This window comes from Protomyctophum bolini, assembly GCF_963924005.1.
Source record: "Protomyctophum bolini genome assembly, chromosome: 3".
NCBI classification, from domain to species: Eukaryota; Metazoa; Chordata; class Actinopteri; order Myctophiformes; family Myctophidae; genus Protomyctophum; species Protomyctophum bolini.
The window spans coordinates 12,804,369-12,825,108 of record NC_137864.1 but is presented as its reverse complement, the minus strand read 5'-3'; the positions used below and the strand labels follow the sequence as shown (position 1 = coordinate 12,825,108).

Genomic DNA, 20,740 nt, shown 5'->3' with positions numbered 1-20,740 from the left:
ACCTTTGTGGGTTTTAAAGGCAGGTAATTATAGCTTAATAGGAAACATTTGACATTCTGAAATTAGTTTCTTTCTTTTCTTGACTAAAACACATAGTAGCTGCCTTCAGACTTGCAGTAATTCTTGTTAGAATTGCTTGTCATAACAATTCTTCTTCAAACTTTTGTTATTAAGTGTGTGTGTGTGTGTGTGTGTGTGTGTGTGTGTGTGTGTGTGTGTGTGTGTGTGTGTGTGTGTGTGTGTGTGTGTGTGTGTGTGTGTGTGTGTGTGTGTGTGTGTGTGTGTGTGCGTGCGTGCGTGTGTGTGTGCGTGCGTGCATACTGTAGATCACTGTAGCATAAGTAATTAACTATAACATACTTTATTGTAATGTTATACAGAATGTATCTTCGTCTTTCTTGTGTTTTTGTTCTTTGTAGTTAGATTGGGGACCATCGTATCCCATCATGCACTATGATTGTATTGTAATTTGAATGTAACACCAAATAACAATAAAACATTTATTTGATCAAAAATAAGAACAAAGCCATTTATTTGACCAATATCAAATTATGTACGACCATAGTGTTATGGATGTGCATAGTACGTGTGTTTATTAAAGCAAATTTAATGAATTTATACTTTGGCATGACACATTAGGAAAGTATTTTTCTTTTTTCATTGAAAATGGATACTGTTTTGTTTAGTGAAAAGTATACTGTAAGATTGATCAGCCTTTATGCTCGATTTATGTTTCTGTATGCCTTTCCTCCACAAAACCACCATATTTTCAACTGAGAGAAGAGAAGACACTTCCCCCACTTAAAAATGCATTATTCTTCTGCACCCCTTGTGGTGCGCTAGGGGGTGCGTGACATGAAAAGGGTGATGGCGGTTTTATGGTGTTATTTAACACAAACGGCAAAATCAGGTAAAAAAACCGTTGTAAGGAGATGTATAGAGCAGCTGCGGGAATATACAGCAACTGCACTGTCTCTCAGTGCTGTGACATTCTGTGATTATTTGCCATAATCATATTAAAAAAGGAGACTACATCAGGTAGGTCAGGAGGTAATAGGGGGTGCACGGCCAAAATCGTTTGGGGACCGCTGTTGTAGGTCAACAAGTTGCAATATTCTAGCCATGGTTACTATGCAAGAGAGCGAGAGAGAGAGAGAGAGAGAGAGGGAGAGAGAGAGAGAGAGGGAGAGAGAGAGAGAGAGAGAGAGAGAGAGAGAGAGAGAGAGAGAGAGAGAAAGAAAGAGAGAGAGAGAGAGAGAGGGAGGGAGGGAGGGAGGGACTGATTGTGGCCCTATTCACCTGCTTCTATCCAAGTGCGTCAAGTTAAATGCCGCCTACAGCCTGCCTTGATTATGTCAATGTCAAGTGTTTGCATGCCTGGTATTCTGTGGTGTTATCCTCCAGTCAACAGTGCCCTATGTCCTGTGTGTGTTTGTGTGTGTGTGTGTGGGGGGGATTGTCAGTGGTGATGTGTAAATGTCAACGTGCATGTTAGCTCGTGTGTGCACACGAGCTAATCTACCCAGCATCTGTCTTGATTACGCTGATTATGTTATGTATCAGTCCAGCTTTGACTCATGTCAGACTAATTTGGCATGAGTATAGTATATACAAAGTATATCCCCAATAAACCTTCCTCTGTGTGCATGATGCGTGAACTGTGTGTGTGTGTGTGTGTGTGTGTGTGTGTGTGTGTGTGTGTGTGTGTGTGTGTGTGTGCGTGCGTGCGTGCGTGCACAGAAAAATCCTTAGTGTTAATATATCCATTTGTAACTCTTGAAAGTTACATACAGTATGTACACTGTACAGTCTCAGAGTTGAATCGCTGTGACACTCAGGATTTGACTGTGTGTGTGTGTGTGTGTGTGTGTGTGTGTGTGTGTGTGTGTGTGTGTGTGTGTGTGTGTGTGTGTGTGTGTGTGTGTGCCTGCGTGCGTGCATGCGCGCGTGCGTTTAGGCATGTCGGTGTGTGCTATCAAGGACGGCTCGGCCATGCTGGTGCGCAGTGTGGTCCAAGGTGGCAGTGTCAGCCAGGACGGCAGGCTGGCGGTCGGGGACTCTATCCTGGCCATCAACGCAGAGCCCACCTCCAACCTGAACAGCACCAGAGCCCGGGCCATGCTCCGCAGACACTCTGTCATGGGACCAGAAATCAGGTGAGGAGCCAAAGCACAATGCAAACAATGAGTGACCTTCTATATGCACTTCCAATTTGACCGATAGCGATTGTGTCGGCCTTCGCTGAGCGGTTATAGTCTGGGACTCAGAAGGTAACCGCTTCGACCCTGAGTAAGAAACATAACCCCTAGCAGCTCACCCCTGTGGCCTCATCAGAGCCATAAAGCTCTGCAGCTGTAAAAGCTATTTCCCCTTCCCCCAGCGATGAGAAAATACTCCTCTTCCCTGATCCGCTTTCTCTAATTAATACCAAAATCGGTGAAAAGGTCATAATTATGTCCTTGGTTAATTAGACCACTGTACCACACTACTCTTGATCAACTATATCTGCAGATATGTTTGCTCTCTCTCTCTCTCTCTCTCTCTAAATTTAGAGTAGCCAATTATTTTTCACCCCTTTTTTCCTTCCTGAATTCGTTGCGCCAATTAAACCTCCCCACACATTTCTGACTGCGGTTTTGCCATTACATGTTGTATTCCCTACTGGCTCACCTGCCACCGCTGAGGAGCCCCCGCTGAGCGGACATACTGTAACGCCTCCGTCCTACTCCTCCCGCTCAGCACACCCCGCTGGCATGAACCGCTCCACCCCGTAGGAGGAACACAGGTTGCGGGGCCAATTTGTGTTTGTGGCCGTTGGCAGGCCAGATGCACCATGGTGACAGCAGCACTGTTGACTTTGTCGACTGATACCATGACGAAAAATGTTCGTCGACTAACTTTTTTCACTGATGAAAACTAAATGGAAACTAAATGAAAACTAACAGAGCGCACAGAGATCAGCCTATATACACGCTCACATCGCATCGCGGATGCGACTGTTGTGAGCGTAAATGTCTGCGTGTGTGACACCATCGCGGGACGAAGCATAGATTATAGTTGATGGGCTGCAGGTGCGCGTGCATGCACAAACAGACTTTTCATGAGCGCACCTCCCGTTCTTATGACAGCGACTGAAGGTGTTGTTTTGAGGACAACTGCTTTGAATACAAAATAGCTTTTGTTTATGTTGAATTTGTAAAAAAAAACATTTTTGGACAAAACTAAAAACAAACATGATATGCCCAGTCACAATGCTGTGATGTTCACTCCAAGTTTAAAATAAGAATTGAATGCACAGAATATCAATATGAAAACAAATGAAAAACATGTTATTTCAATGGTAGTGGATGTAGAGAGTGGATTTTTGTCCAACCACGAAACGGCAACCAATGGGTGCTAAGAAGGGCACAACCACGGGCGGGACTAGACAAAGGGTGAATTGCTATTATTGTTCACACACACACACACACACACACACACACACACACACACACACACACACACACACACACACACACAACAGAAACCAATGGATTATAGATTTCAAGAGTGAGAGAATACAATAAGTAAGAGTCAATTTACACTCAGTTGCATGCTGAAAATAGCAGATCTAGAAGCTCACAACTGCGATGCGTTGTGAACTTGTAGATCTGCTATTTTCAGCCATTACGACGGCATCAAGGCCCGCCAAAATACATTTTTGTCGAGATTTAGTCGACTAAAACTAGACTAACGCTAAAACATTTCAATACTAAAAACTAAATTATGTTTTATTCCAAAGAAAATCTAAATTTGCTGCCAAAACCAACACTGCATGGTGAGTTCAAATCCCCTGACTAGGGGGTTTGAATACGATCATACGAAATTAGGAGTAATTAGGAGTAGATTCCATGTTTTTATTGAAACCTTTTCACTTTGTACTTTCACTTTGCACGTAGATTTTTCAGAAACGAGAAATGTCAGCGAAAAAGCCCGCAATTGATGTTAATGTTGAACGTTCACATTCATTTGAAAACATCACCTCTATAAGCACAAAGAAAAAGATGAATCACAAACATTTTATTTTGTTGGATACGTTATTGGCATAATAATCACAATACCCTTCATTCGATCATGTGGTACAAACAAACAAAGTGCCTGCTTTCAGTGCATGGTGTGTGGTGCTTTCACTTTTGATACACAAGAGATCAATCAGGCCAATAGAAAAACTAACTCAGTATTCTGAATGTTTTCCTAGAGCTGCTCAGTCAAATCGTGCCCGCTGCCGTAGCTCATATGAGTGAGTATGGGTGCTTACTATATGTGTTCTGTGTCGTGACAGGCGTACCGCACATTTCCATCAGTGTCACTGTTCCCCTGCGACAGTGACTAGCTGATCATCTCATTATGCGTTGTCATTCATTGTCTTAAATTTTAAACTCTAAATCACTGCCACACACACTGTGTATATGATGTCTCTTCTGTCGAGTGTGACCATACTATGTCCTAGCAATGATGTTAAATTATTGCTTGCTAGTGTACAGCCTAATCTAACAGTTCTTCGATAATTGAAGAATTTCAGTATGGTTTCACACTATTACCCACAATATGTTGTTGTCTGTCTCTCTCTCTCTCTTTCTCTCTCTCTCTCTCTCTCTCTCTCTCTCTCTCTCTCTCTCTCTCTCTCTCTCGTTTTCTCCCTCTCTCACCTTGCTCTCTCACACTCTATTTCATGCAAGTGTAGGAGGGTCCAACTATACAAAAGAAAGAAAAAACACTTCTTTCCCTAGAAAATGTCCTGAATAATTCATACCTCATCTCACCTTCAGCAGTGTGTGCTCCTGAATTAAAAGTGCTCTAAAAAGCCGCTTGCACATCCGCAAAGGACACACACACACGCACATGCACATGCACACGCACACGCACACGCACACGCACGCACACACACACACACACACACACACACACACACACACACACACACACACGCACACGCACCGCACACACTCGCAGCATTGCTTCATTCTTAACTTGACAGCTTTTCATACAAACTAACAGAGCGAGATGGGTGTGTGTGTGTGTGTGTGTGTGTGTGTGTGGGAAGATGAGTTGTTTTGGCATGCTCAGAATGAGACACATCTCTGAGGTTGAGTGCTTATCAAGTTATCTCCATGAGGATGCTGTTGAGACGAGACAGCCTGTCGACATGGCTCAGACACAACAGCTCCATATCCTCACTGTCGGCCATAAACCCCCTATCTCCATATTTCTACTTTTATATCCACCCCCCCTGAATTATTACCCTACGTTTTTGTGCAACAGTGGCACACTAAAGCATCAAAAATGTCAGTGTCTGTGGGTTTTATAAATATTGAACCAATGAAAAGTACACAATATGCAATGTGCCAGAAAGACAAATGTGTCTATTTCTGGCTGATTGCAACGGCCTGCCCATATGCACATCTGGCTGATTGCAACGGCCTGCCCATATGCACATCTGGCTGATTGCAACGGCCTGCCCATATGCACATCTGGCTGATTGTAACGGCCTTCCCATATGCACATCTGGCTGATTGTAACGGCCTGCCCATATGCACATCTGGCTGATTGTAACGGCCTTCCCATATGCACATCTGGCTGATTGTAACGGCCTGCCCATATGCACATCTGGCTGATTGTAACGGCCTGCCCATATGCACATCTGGCTGATTGTAACGGCCTGCCCATATGCACATCACGCCCATTTTGCTATTATGTCACAGCTTCCTCTCTTACATCTGACATTTCAGTCGACTCATTCCTGTTTTGGTCGCTGTAGAAGCAACCTTGCTGATCCAACAATACATCTTCCTCTGGGAAGATTTTTATCTATATCTCATTCCATAGGGAACTCTGTGCATGCATATAGAATCCATAATGGTCATGACATTTTCTTCATCATCATCATCATCATCATCGTCGTAACCGTGTCCAGTGTTTGCTTATCATACGTTATCACACAGAATGGAAGTCAATGTTTAACCACTTAAACCCTAGTCTCGCGTATCCAGACAACTATTCTACAACCTCCCAATGCTATATAGAGTCTGGAACTACACCTCTGAATGCTATATAGAGTCTGGAACTACACCTCCGAATAGAGTCTGGAACTACACCTCCTGAATGCTATATAGAGTCTGGAACTACACCTCCGAATGCTATATAGAGTCTGGAACTACACCTCCGAATAGAGTCTGGAACTACACCTCCGAATGCTATATAGAGTCTGGAACTACACCTCCGAATGCTATATAGAGTCTGAAACTACACCTCCGAATAGAGTCTGGAACTACACCTCCTGAATGCTATATAGAGTCTGGAACTACACCTCCTGAATGCTATATAGAGTCTGGAACTACACCTCCTGAATGCTATATAGAGTCTGGAACTACACCTCCTGAATGCTATATAGAGTCTGGAACTACACCTCCTGAATGCTATATAGAGTCTGGAACTACACCTCCTGAATGCTATATAGAGTCTGGAACTACACCTCCGAATGCTATATAGAGTCTGGAACTACACCTCCGAATGCTATATAGAGTCTGGAACTACACCTCCCGAAATCCGAGTAAGGAAGCTGCTATTTCCGTTCACGAAAACATATTTTATAGCTACAAGCTATATGCTTAGATGATTTCTATTTATTTTAGGATAAATGTGCACGACGAAACGGAAGTGGGGAGGAGGCTCTACTTCCGCTTTATATTTTACTCATGATAGAACTTCCATATCTCCAGACTGTATGATGGAAGCATTTGGAAATTACGAAAGGCAACAGTCTGACAAGGCGAGACTACTTAAACCCCGACATCATCATTGTGGGGATGACTTTAGCAGAAAATAGCAGATGAACAAGCTCAGCTTGATGATCGGCTATTTTCAGCCAAGATATATAATTTTAGAGAGTGAAAACACAAAAAACACTAGTGTAGAGCCCTGAGGTACTCCGGTAAACCATAGAGGGTTTAAGGGGTTAAGCTCAATGGGCTATATGCACAAACGCCATTTTGGAAAGAACTTTCCCTACTTCCTTCACAGGTGTTACCGCTGATACTGATGAAGGCTCTGTTCCATTCTGGTCAAACAAAATCAGGGTGCTGCTATATGCTGCATGTTGGCTCACTGGAAACACTCTGCTACACCAGTGCGTCTCAAAGTGTCCTTGAGTGTGTTCCAAAAGGCCCTGTACAGGTGTACAAATGTTACCAAATGGATCCATTTGCACACTCTCAGAGTTATGGGGGTCCTTGAAATTAAAAAGTTTGAGAACCACTGGACACTAAATGGAACCGAGCCTTAATTAGTATCATCAGTAACACCTGTGAAAGAAGCAGGGAAGCAGCCTGGAAGGAGGAAGAGTTCTTCTGTGTGCATAGAGCCCATTCAACTCACACTGGAGTTCCACCGTTCACCTTCACTGCCTCTCTCTCCCCAGCATCACCTACGTGGCAGCCCACCAGGTGGAGGAACACAGGGCCCGTTTGGGCCTCGCCCCCCTGGCCTCCGTCACAGCGGAGAGTGCTTCCCTGTCACCCATCCCCCCAAGCCCGTCTCCGGAGCCTCTGACAACCACGTCGCCCGGTCCGGTCAGAAGTCCAGCTGCGTCGCGTCTGACCACGACGTCACCCGGCCCGGTCACGGTTCCAGCTGCATCTCGTCTGACCGCGTCCGCTGCTCCAGTCACGGTTCCAGCTGCATCTCGTCTGACCGCGTCCGCTGCTCCAGTCACGGTTCCAGCTGCATCTCGTCTGACCGCGTCCGCTGCTCCAGTCACGGTTCCAGCTGCATCTCGTCTGACCACGTCAGCTGGCCTGGTCACAGGTCCGGTGGCGGTCAAGCCCCCTGACTTATTCAAGTCAAAGACACAGCTGCAAGCACCAGGCAAAGAACCAACAGTCTCTACTACTACTACTACTACTACTGCCATCTCAGATACAAGGTATTGTAAGAACACACAGGCAGGTGTGTTCGTCCACGCACACTCTCACACACACACACACACACACACACACACACACACACACACACAATCTTCGACTGGAGTAAATAAGCAGGGCTTGCATCTGATTACCGATTACATTCACATTCATTGTGGAGAGGGAGCAATAAACTAAATGTGTTGTTCCATTGCCAAAATGGGGTGCTTTCTGCCTGGTATTCTCTCAGCCACCGTAATTTTCTGTGATAAAGAAGGAAAATGGCATCTGTGGGTGTTGAAGCTCTTGGGTTATATTTAGCCCCCTCTCCTATGGATCTCTGGTGCTGTCAGCAAAAATGAATAGTCTCGCTTCTGTCTGTTGTCGCTCTCTCTCTCTCTCTCTCTCTCTCTCTCTCTCTCTCTCTCTCTCTCTCTCTCTCTCTCTCTCTCTCTCTCTCTCTCTCTCTCTCCATCTTCATGCCAGTGCCTTCACTCCTCCCTCCTTCACTCTTAATTCTCTCCACAGCCTCGACTATTATCTTTCACCCTCCCCCCCCACCCCCTCACCTCTTTCTCTCTCGTCTCTCGTTTGTCTCGAGGCTGCTCATGTCTCTTTGTGTAGACATGCTTCCTCATGTGTCTTCATCATCTTCCACAGTTCTCTGGTCCCTATACGTCCCTATACCTCTGACCCCCTCTTCTTCTTTTTCGGCTTCTTCTACTTCTTCTTCTTCTTCTTCTCCTTCTTCACTTTCTTCTTCCTCTGCTGGTATTCAACCCCGGCAGGAACCATTAGTCGTCCTCTCTCTCTATAACCTGTCTGGCTATAGGCTCCATGCTTTGTAGATAATATAGCACTGCTATCACTCACCCCAATGCGCTTATTACGGTCCTCCTCTGCTTAAACATATTCATGAAAAATTCTTCCCTTCGCCTTCTTCCTCGGCTCACGCAAGCACACACACACACTGACACACCAGCACGTGCAGTAAATAGGCCTCCATGCTGCGACCTACCCAGCAGAAAATGTTTATTTTCAGGGCTATTTGCTCTCAAAATTCCATATCTTCATGAGGCCTTCCAGTAGTCTATCTGCCGCCATTGTCCATGTGTCATGCAGTGTCAGTCCTTGAGAAAATAACAAAATACCCTGACAGCCGCCACCGTCACACAGGCACTCATTACTGTATGTCAGCTTGAACCTTTTGAAATATTGTCTCTCACACACACACACACACACACACACACACACACACACACACACGCACGCACGCAAGCAGACACACACACACACACACACACACACACACACACACACACACACACACACACACACACACACACACACACACACACAGCTGCACACAAACATACACACACGCACACACACACACACACGCCTGCACACTATATCATATATTGTGCATTCACTGTAGGCACCACTGCTGCTAAATGAAAATCTAACACCTCCAAAGGTTCAGGCCACAAAGGACGATGTTAACCCATTCTGACCTGGGATCAGATTCATACGAGGTTTCCACTGGACACACACTGGTCTGATGAACCCATTCTGACCTGAGATCAGATTCTAAAAATGTCAGTCGTTCTTCGATTTTTCCAAAATAGCAGACCTACAAGCTCGTAGCGCGCCACTCGGTGGCGCGCTATGAGCTTGTAGATCTGCTATTTTTCAATAGCTAAAGCACAACATGATGCCAACACCAAAATGGGTGCCCGGTCAGAATGGGTTAATCAATCCAAGAGAGAGTATAACTCACAACATGTCGCATCTCGACACGTGAGATTGTATCATACAGTAGATCAGTTATTTTGACTATTTTGCTTGACACTGTCATGTGACAAAGTATAAACTAGGGCATTAATTTATGACCAAAATATATAAAGATGAAATATGTAGATACAAGGTCTCTCTCCGACAGTGACGATAATATTTCTTCTTTTTTTTTCCCCCACCATGCAGTTGCCGGATCCCAAAGCCTCCATGTGAAAAAGAGAAGAGAGGAACAGAGCAGGATGGAGAGAGAGTGGATGGCATGAGGAGAGGGCAGAATGGAGCTGATCTGAAGATACCGAGGGTGGAGGTGGAGATGAAGGCGGAGGACAGTGAGGAGGTGGAGGACGAGGAGCTTCATTCTCCCTCCAGCCTGTCTTGGGGGAAACCCCGGAGGTCAGTCAATTATTCGGTCATTATTGTCACATCCTGCATGGCCCATTTGGTTTCTTTTAGATTGTTTTAGCCCCACCTGCCCCACCTGCAGTTAGGAGATCTCACTCCCAATCTTCACCTGCAGAGAGGAGATCTCACTCCCAATCTTCACCTGCAGAGAGGAGATCTCACTCCCAATCTTCACCTGCAGAGAGGAGATCTCACTCCCAATCTTCCGCCGTAGTCTGAGAACCCACCTCTTCAGACTCCACCATGGCCCACGTAGCACTTGCCCTATAGCCTAGCCCCTTAGATAGCACTTTATGTAGACTTAGATAATATTTTAAACAGACTTAGGCCTATAGCTTGTTACGTAGACAGCACTCGAATTGCATTTTATGTAGTCATAGCACTTTACAGTACACATGTATAATATGTAATATAGTATAGTATGTATAGTTTACATAGATACTCCACTGTTACGTTCTTAGCTTATACGCATGTTTCATGATAACTACTTTTTTATATGTGATGTAATGCCATGCATTTTGTTATTGCTTAATGTAATTCGCTCTGGATTAAGAGCGTCTGCTAAACGCCTAACTTGTCATAACAATGTCGGTATTTGTACATTTTTAATTATGGGCGTATTTAATTTCACATTGAAAGCATGTGTTAATCCTTAAGTTAATATAACCCACCCAGTTTAATCCACTTTGGTCCATTGGGTGTGAGGTGCAGCAGGGGTTTGGGCGGCTTATAGACTCAGGGTCTTGTAATATAAGATGTTTGTATTATTGGCAGTTTGCAACTAATACAGTTGTCAATTCCACCAGCGCCCAACGTTGTACAGTATAATTACAGATTATACAACAGGTCGTGTCGAGGAAGCAATCTGATTGGTTGAAACAGCCTTCTAGCCGTTCCTTAAATCAGCATTTTGGAACACCTAATCAAAACAAAGAATTCAGCTGTGCTGTTCTCCCCAGAGCGCAGCGGACTCGGTTGCTAGGCTAGCTAGTTTCTTGGGACATTTGTGGACGTTTCTTACAGAACTCGCCTTCGGCTCGTTCCTGCAGCAACGCAGGCGTGCCATTAATGACAGTACCCATTTTCATCCAATAATATGCTGACGAGATGACAATGCTAGACACTACTCTATTCTGTTGAATGTACAAACACTGCGGCCTCACATGCATTACAAACACTGTCATTTTTAAGTTTTTTTTTCTTTTTTTTTTAAGTTAAACGGTACACTAAAATATGTTTCTGGAAACATTTGCGGTGAGGAAGAGGCGATGCCGTGACATAAACTCGCACTGCCTCGTTGAGCGAACGGGAGTTTAAATTCCAATCCATAGCCCACAGGGATGGTCAGCTGATCCGGTCAGTGGACGGCCTGCCTGTTGTGTCTCAGTTCAGACTGTGGAGCTCCAGCCAAGCACTGAACTGTAGCCAATGATTCAATGCCAAACGTTTTCATGGAAAGGACCCCCAAATTGACATTTATTAGCCTGCGAACCCCCATTGGTACGGCTCTAGCAGTCACTTTCAACCGTTTTCATTTAAGGACCCCCAGTTGGACATCCATTTAGCTACGGACGCCCATTTTAACAGCATTTCTACATCTGGGACCCCCAAATTATATTTAAAATCAATGTTCATTTAACTCTGAGTCACTCTGAGTCTGAGTCCATTTGGTTCCATTTGTACGCTCTCTGAGTTGCAGACCCATAAGGGTCCATTTGGTTCCTAAACTATCATTTAGCTGGGGACCCCCTTGAACTCCCTCAAGGACCCCTGGGGGTCCCCGGACCCCACTTTGGGAACCACTGCAATAGACAGACCATAATAGCTAGCTCAGCTGGCATTAATCGTCCATCAGTCTTTCATAACTGGTTTTGAGAATTTTATTATTAGGTTGATATGTCAAGATATCACAGCCGTCTTTAGTTTTGGACATAAATACAGAACCAGTACATGTCCTGTAATGACTGCATGCCCAGTTGAGCAAAACTGCTTTATTGGAGTCGGACATGCCTCAAGGTGCAGCTTTAGACCAATGCGCCATAGATTGCTTATACATTAGCTTTGAGTCCCTGTTTGCGAGCACAGTTCCACAGCTTTGTCAGCAGGGGTCATCAATATGTCCGTACACGGACAAATGGACTTGGCCTTGTCCCTGGCAAACTTTTGTTATAATGTTCTTATTTTGATCATAAAATCCAATTACTGAATGTCATTCTCCAGGTTTTCTTCAGAATATGTATGGCATTGATTTATGTTCACTAGCACCAGTGGTTCTCAAATGTTTGCTTTTCAAGGACCCGTAAAACTCTAGAGTGTACAAATGGAAAAACTCTCAGAGTTACAGACCTGTTGTGGTCATTCGGGGCTATCTCATTATCCTCGTCCACTCATTTTATATGTCCGTGACAAAAACACATTTGCAAAAATGTCCACCACAAGCCAGCGATGACCCCTGTTTGTGTGGCAAGATACTATACAGTTTAGAGCAATCAGAGATTAAATCCCTTGCCTATATATAATATTTATGATTCTTATCCGTCACATATTATTTCACAGGAGCTGAACCACATGAAAAACATAGCTTTCATGTATCTCTCTTCAGAGTGATTGCAGGATCACGTCAAGGGGAACACACTTAAAAACAACAACACAGGCTCTAATATACCACGGTGTGGATCTGGGACTTCATGTGGCCACTCTATAGCCACCATCTCACATGAACGCTGCAGGAAAATGTCTCTGGAATCCGGTCGGGACATTGTCCAGTGTTGGTCATTCACACGCAACAGGAGAAGTGCATTATGAGTTTTGGTGCTGATTGGTTCAGTTTGTGAGATTATCTCCAGACATACGTAGAGTACATTCACACAAACAGACAGACCCATTTGTAGAAAGCCAGCCTCCTACAGAGCCACGGCGTTAAAAAAAACAAACAAACAAAACAAAACTATCCTAATACAGACCCCCCCCCCCTCTCCCCCCTACTGATCATCCTTTTTATCGAGGTATAGAATAAATGTGATTTCACAACGCGTTTCAATCAAAAGTTGTTGTGTCTTGCCTGGTGGCGTGGAGGAGGCATGTGGCGGCATGCAGGCACACAGCAGCGGCGGCGGCAGCACGTGGACAGGACTGACATTCGTCAGCGCCACCGGCGCAAACTGGATTTTCACTTCTGTTGACGAGCGTGTGCGCGCCTGTCCCCCCCCCCCCCCTGCTGTGTGTGTGTTAGTGTGCAGCTGAGACGTGCACAGGGCCAGTCCCTGGGTATCAGTATAATGGGAGGCAGAGGAATGGGCCGCCGGCTGCACAGCGGGGAGATGATGAGGGGAGTGTTCATCAAACACATCAGCCCCGACAGCCCGGCAGCACACAACGGCACCCTCAGGACTGGAGACAGAATACTGGAGGTGTGTTTTGGTTTGTGGTCGTGCGTGTCGTTGCATGTGCGTGTGTGTGTGTGTGTGTGTGTGTGTGTGTGTGTGTGTGTGTGTGTGTGTGTGTGTGTGTGTGTGTGCGCGCGTATGTGTGTCTTGGAGAGTGTATGAATGAGCGACAGAGGAAAAGGAAATAATAGGGATGTGTGTATTTTGGGAATTGTGCAAAATCAGACTGCTTGTATCCTTCATTGTGCGTGTGTGTGTGTGTGTGTGTGTGTGTGTGTGTGTGCGTGCATGCATGGCTGCGTGCGTGCGTGCGTGTGTGTAGGGGGATATATCTACTATTGCCCACATTCAGGTCTCATATACTGTATATGCTCGTATGGTTGCTTAAGCTAAACCTAAGCTATGATGACTAAAACTAAGGCTGAATATAGTGACAATTTCGTCAACAAATGAAAACTAGACTAGACTACACAAGCCATTTTAACACTTGGTGGCATGCTGCAGATCTACAAGCTCACAACGCGTCACGCTGCAACGTGTAAAAAGGCCCGCCAAAATACATTTTAGTCGACTAAATCAACTGTAGATTTAGTCGACTAAAATCTTATGATATTTAGTTGACTAAAACTAGACTAACACTAAAACATTCCAGGTGACTAAAATGTGACTAAAACTAAATGAAAACTATTCAAAAGACTGTGACTCAAACTAAAATCAAACTTTGTGCTGTCAAAATCGACACTGCTCAGGTGGGTGGAGTGGACCTGAGAGAGGCCAGCCATGAGCAGGCAGTGGAGGCTATCCGCACAGCTGGTGACCTCATCCACTTCCTGGTCCAGACCGGAGCAGACAGACCTCAGGTATTCCATCCCAGCGCCACCGTTTGCATATACGTAGGCTTATATGCCTAATTTATACTTTGTCTCATGCCTTTGGCAGTTTGGCATCATCATGCTATTTGAATTGACAATAGCAGATGTTCAATCTATAATAATCAGTTATTTTTGTGGGGAGCAGTGTGTGGCACCGTCATGTGATGAAATATAAATGAGGCTTTATAGAATCCAATTTGAGATTGGTTCCTTTAGGCTACGCAGTGTAATTTCACACTTAGGCTGGATGTTTGGCCGGAGCATGAAAAGACTTTCAATCACACACGTTAACAATGATCCTGACATTATGTCCTCCAGACATGACGTGCCAGAGAGGTGGCTGCTGTGCAGGGAACATATCCGGTGTCTTCTATGGTATCGGATGTGCTGTAGCATTTAGAGTGTGTACGCTCAACGCTCTGCCTCCTCTGCACTTTCTGTTTTTCCACATCTACAGTCTCCTACGCGGTCAAACCACGAAAGACTAACGCCGTCACCGCAACCTGACTTACAGCGCAGCAAGGTAGGAACCCTCTTTAAGGCTGTGTCTTGTGTTTTAACAGTCATGCCTGTGATGCTTAATATAGCACGAACTAAATTGCTTTCTCGACCAACATGTTTTTGTAAGAGTGCCTCCTCCATTTGGACATTTGTATTACTTTTCATGTCATAGTTAGTGTGAATATTATGGTATGGACTTGCTGTACAGTGAAGAATGAAGATGATCTGCAACGTAAACGATCAATCAATGTTAAGACTGCATAATAAGACCTTCCGTAGTGTATACGGAAGGGATGCTGCTGTGGACTCTGTTCTGTTGTTCAAACCCTGTTGAACCCTGCGTTGTCCCCTTTAGGAAGCAGAGATGCTCAGTGGTCTGTTCCTTAGCCTCTCCCCCACAAATCCCTTCACCCCCACCCCCTTCAAGGTTGGTACGCTTTGTGCACGTACAGTAAAGGTCTTTACACACCAGGGAGTGATGAATAAACAATATGAAAATGCAAAATGCTCACTGGCCAATATTTCACATACTAAACTTTTTTTTTAGTTAGCGCCGCACTCTGTCTCCTCTGGTACACTTTGTCCTTAAAACATAGACATTTGGCAAGAATAAAAGAGGGTGCTATCCGGCCAGCCGGTGCATAATATTTGCCTGTATGAAAAAATAAATAAAAACAACCTCCAGGAAAATCATTCAAACTAAAGTAACACCCCGAGTGTGTAAGAACTGTGTGTGTGTGTGTGTGTGTGTGTGTGTGTGTGTGTGTGTGTGTGTGTGTGTGTGTGTGTGTGTGTGTGTGTGTGCGTGTGTGCGTGTGCGCGTGTGTGTGCACGCACTTGTTTGTTTGTAGGTTGCAGCAGGTACTGTGTGTGTGCTTATGTGTGCATAATGCCTGTGCATGTGTGTACCAATACTTTTGAACGGATATGTGCTACAACTTATAGTAATCAGTGTGTATGTTTTGTGGATATATTCCTCAGTTCAAAGTCATCTACCTTGTTTGTTGAAAACTTTTGTTTTCCTCTTTGATGAAGCATTTGTTTGAAGATATTTTACATATCTTCAAACGGATGTGCCACAAGTTATGCAGTCTTTCTTAGGTTACAAAATAATGCATAAGACTGGTCATCTTTCATGTTATTTTTAGCTGACATTAAACTTGTGTTCATTAATTCATCCCATTCGTCAGCTTTTCCCACTGCAACATCAAGCGTTCTTGAATTGGCCTCAGGGGTGAGTCCAACTCCTTGCCTGAAGGACCCCTGAGGCGTCCTCCCAACTCTGCCTGCTCAATAATGCAACACTCCTTTCCCCCCAAGGCGCCGCCGCCGCCAACAGCCAATAGAACGGAGCGGAGGAGTCATGTCACTTCAGCCGTCACAGCGGGAGCCGTGGAGGACGACCACGACGAGATTGGCCGAAGTAGGTCAAGTTGGTCAACATCGACACAGACACGTCACTCTCACACGCACACACACACACGCAGACACACACACCCACACACACACATGCACACTCTTCATGTCAACTCTTCGCTCTCCTCAGAGAAGATGCAGCAGCGCTACGGCAGCCTGACCGGGACGCTCCACATGTTTGAGATTAAGAAGAAGGCCCCTCGCGGCGCCCACGGACTGGGGCTCAGCCTGGTGGGCAACAAGGACGGCTCGCGTGCGCGGATGAGCGTCTTCGTGGCGGGGATCGACCCCGGCGGAGCCGCCGCGGTAGACGGAAGGATACGAGTTGGGGACGAGTTACTGGAGGTACGGACGGAGGAGGGCTGCATGCGCGCTATCTCTTGGGATGAGGAGACAGGTTGGGTCTGTGGCTGATTTTGACTGCAGTCAAGTCCGATTTATTTCTGTTCACACTGCAAGTGGCGAGAACAGACCTTTAAGGCCCCATTTACGCTGGCAGCCAAATCCAGACTGAACCAGATCTGTGCCACATCCCGATTGGAATCCGATTTGTTTAAATAAGTCTGAACACAAACAAGTCTTGGCTTTGGCCGGGGCGCTGCAACAAACTAAATTGTCCGTGTTCATGTTGGGGTGGGAACTAAAGCATGCAGAGGAGGGTCACTGCTCTATTAGTAAGTAAAGTAAGTAAGTATGTTTAATTTAAAGAGCATATATACATACAGTACATACATAGATGCATTTAAATCCACTAATGCTAGCACTGAATGCTGGCACCGAAAAGGTGTAGGGCCGTAGGCTGAAACTGTGGTTTATATTGCCTACCCTTTTTAAACAGAACGTAGTAGCACATTGTCAAAATGTATTTTCACAAAAACAGAAAACATCACAGCATTAGAAGAATCTAAGCAGCAAGGCTTAGATCTTGCCTTTAGACTTTGAAGAGTAGCAAATGTTAAATGTCTAACATCTCCCACAGGTTGTTCAGCAGGGAGCAGAGCTGGAAGAGACAGCGTGTTTCTCTACACACGTTAAGCCATCTCTCACTGTCAAGTGAAAAGAAGTGGCTAACCACTCCATGAATATCGGAGGAGACACAGGCATCCTCCCCAGACAAAACAGCAGGGGTAGTCACAGCAGTGACTATAAATGAAATGGGGGGGGATTGGCAATAACTAAATTAGGAGAACATTTTAAAAGAATGGACACAGCTAAGCCGTGCGAGGGAGGCAGGTGTGAGTCATGGGGTGAAACAGCCCGCGCTGCCAAATTGGAGTTTAAGGACGGTGAATTGAATTGATTGAAGACAGGGAGAGATGGGAGAGGGGACCATGTTAAGAACATCAAAAGATGGCCCGAGCGGCTGGCGTAGCAGTTCGGGCACCTAGGCTCAATGTAGCCCGAGTCCCGATCACGTTGGCCTTTGCTGCGTGTCACTTCCCATCTCTCTCTTCCCATTACCTATACTAACCTGTCAATACATCTGACATCAAAAGATGGGTATGTATTAGGAATTAATTGTTGTTTCTTCTTTTAGATCAATGGTCAAATCATGTATGGTCGCAGTCACCAGAATGCCTCCACCATCATCAATAACGCTCCTTCTAAAGTGAAAATCATTCTCATCAGGTAAGATTCAGGATAATTAATCCGTCTGAACTCATGTACTTTGTGGGTTTTCCATTTGTAACAGCGTAGTGGTGATTTTCCAAAAATACAATCCTCACATACTGTTTTTTTAAAACAAATGGTCAACACTCAATATTGTACTGTATGAGGGTGGACGGCAGGACTAGTGATAACAGATGCTTTTTGACTGCCTAGGAATGAAGCTACTCTGAGTCAAATGGCCCAGAGACCAAGGGAAGAGCGTGCACAAACTGTCAACTCACAGACAGACTCTTCAACGGATGGATGTCCCTTAAAAGACGTCCAACACATCACGCTATCTCAGGTACAACACTAGTAGTGCAAATTATGTTTGGCCCTTAACGGCCCTTATGTTTATGCAACGAAACAGTCAAATGACCAGGGAATATACTGTCTAATTATCTCCACCAGACAATGTTTTACACAGTCTGTGTGTTTGCTTGTCCGAGGCTAATTGCTGGACTGCTGGACCTATCAGCGCCAACTTGCTTTCTCGTGTTTTATATTTAATCAATGGTGGGATCAGGGGGAACTTTGCTCAAATAATGGTGTCATGCTGTATGTCATCAGATACGTCACAGGAGACTGACGTGTCACACAGGGTAGGCCACCTGTCCTGGCAAGACATAATGTGCTCCTGTGAAAATGAATATCCTTCGGGACAATAAAGATTATTATTATTGAACCTGATTCCCTTCAGGATCCTCGAGGGCTCTTGCTTGACCCCCTCCCCATGTCCCTATACACCAAATCAAGTAGCCTACAAGGTTGTGAACTTGTAGATTTGCCATTTTCGATGAACTTTGCCTATTCAATAGGCACAATTTTGACTGCACCGCCAATCAATGTGCTTAATGTCCTCAAAGTCACGCATCCAACGAGCTTTAGGATTTGAGAGCTCTAGTTTAATGTGGGCCCAGTCATCAATGACTATCATTGTAATGCAAATGAAAGAGAGATGTACTGTAGCTCTACTTAACTACTGTATCATCAATGGTAACCACTAAAACAGACAGAAAGGCCTTGCACATCTGATTACATTTGGTAATGTTAAATAAGGCTGAAAAAGAGTTGTTTGTGATGTGTTCACAGCACACCCGACAAAAGACCATTGATACTTAATATTGATGAAATAAATGCATTTGTATGTGACTTTAACATGGTCCGAAATACAGTAGGTAGTTGGCCCTGGGGTGTTTTCATAATTTGGCCCCCTTTGAAAAGGTTAGGACACCCCTGGCCTATTATGACGTGCCCAGAACAGGGATGATATACGGTTCATGTGGATATGTATTGTAATCCTCGGTATACAACCAGTCAGAGCTGAGAGCTTTAGTTGTTCATTTGATATGTATTGTGTAATACTCAGTGTACACCAATCAGAGCTGAGAGCCTTAGTGATAATGTGGATATGTATTGTAAATAATACTCAGTGTCCAACCAGTCAGGGCTGAGAGCTTTAGGTGTTTCGTTTGTCTTGTCTCATGTTACTGTAGGATCAGGTGGATCTGGGTATCTGCATGGCAGAGGACAACTCCAGGAAAGGAGTACGATCCTTGACCCAGCATGGGACTGCAAGTAAGGTACGACATCGTCTTCACGCTGTCATCATATTGTCATCATTATCACCATCATTATTACTTGCGCAAGCAGAGCGCGCAAGTACTAGTTTCGCCCAGGACGATATTCGATGCGTATGCACCGTCCCAGCAAATGACGTAAAGACTACTTGTGCCTGATACGGCAGTGGTGCCAGATTACATACATGTATACATACAGTAGGAGCATTACCTTTAATCCTCCCGACACTAAAATATATCGTCACCATCGAAAACCAATTACACTCTGGCATTGGGTCCTTTAATCCACATCTTTATTACGTCATCATTGAGAGATAGTTATACCAGTTATACCCTGACGTCATATGCTGGGACGGTGCATACCCATCAAAAGTGAAAGCACAAAGTAACCACAGTCAATCAACTTACAAATTACATATACATATACACAGAGGCATTTAGTATTAATATCACTATAGTCCAAGATTAAGTAAATTTAAAGCAATTGACAATTTAAAATAAATAATTAAATAATTATACAGTACGTGATAACATTTTTATTTTATTTTATATACCTTTTCTTTTCATTGGATATCGATGATTTATTTTTCTTTGAGAAACTAAAAAGGGATCCAGAATCATTCTAAATCGATAAAACTGTATTTCTTTTATAGATAGAAACTTGTACCATACTTCATAATACTACTTTTTTACATGCATAAAGTAGGTAGGTAGCAAATAGCTAAACCTAATAATTCAACATTTCAAACATTCCTTCACAGAGAAGCTGAGATTTGACTCTGCTTGCGCACTAGTAGGCCATTTATGGACTACTAGTGTGCAACAAGCAAGTAGGCACTCGACAGAGTGCAGTTCTAGTTATGTTATATGTTCTATTTTCATAATCATCCTCATTATCATTAGTGGGAAGTAGGTTGAGCGCCCACTCTTTTATAATTTACAATTAAGGTTAAGTACGCTGCGCTTGTGCAACTTCTCGTCTTTGCATTGACTTTGTATGTAATCGCGTTGCTCTAACAACCCATGTCTGAACGCAGCTTTAGACTTTTATGTGACTTTATGTGGTGAAATGCAGGGAAGTTGTGAAATATGCGGAAAAATGAGAAATGCAAAATAAGCAGAAAGTTGTGAAATATGCGGGTTTTTATGTGATTTTTTTTGTGGTAGTATATGTGGGAAGTTTCAAATAAGTTTGATGT

At 44.4% G+C, this 20,740-nt stretch overlaps 1 protein-coding gene across 1 annotated transcript in view; it reads left to right on the top strand.

The window, feature by feature from the left end:
- The window catches only part of LOC308312208 (multiple PDZ domain protein-like), a gene marked incomplete at both ends in the record, with an annotated part of 56,123 nt that overhangs the window by 22,661 nt on the left and 12,722 nt on the right, over nucleotides 1-20,740 (top strand). The window contains 12 exons of the mRNA XM_080758903.1: nucleotides 1,958-2,156; nucleotides 7,457-7,960; nucleotides 9,921-10,127; nucleotides 13,369-13,546; nucleotides 14,272-14,382; nucleotides 14,852-14,917; nucleotides 15,251-15,322; nucleotides 16,216-16,318; nucleotides 16,442-16,656; nucleotides 17,849-17,940; nucleotides 18,136-18,265; nucleotides 19,458-19,544. Coding sequence (XP_080615029.1) covers nucleotides 1,958-2,156; nucleotides 7,457-7,960; nucleotides 9,921-10,127; nucleotides 13,369-13,546; nucleotides 14,272-14,382; nucleotides 14,852-14,917; nucleotides 15,251-15,322; nucleotides 16,216-16,318; nucleotides 16,442-16,656; nucleotides 17,849-17,940; nucleotides 18,136-18,265; nucleotides 19,458-19,544 — 1,964 coding nt within the window. The remainder of the gene's footprint in view (nucleotides 1-1,957; nucleotides 2,157-7,456; nucleotides 7,961-9,920; nucleotides 10,128-13,368; nucleotides 13,547-14,271; nucleotides 14,383-14,851; nucleotides 14,918-15,250; nucleotides 15,323-16,215; nucleotides 16,319-16,441; nucleotides 16,657-17,848; nucleotides 17,941-18,135; nucleotides 18,266-19,457; nucleotides 19,545-20,740) is intronic.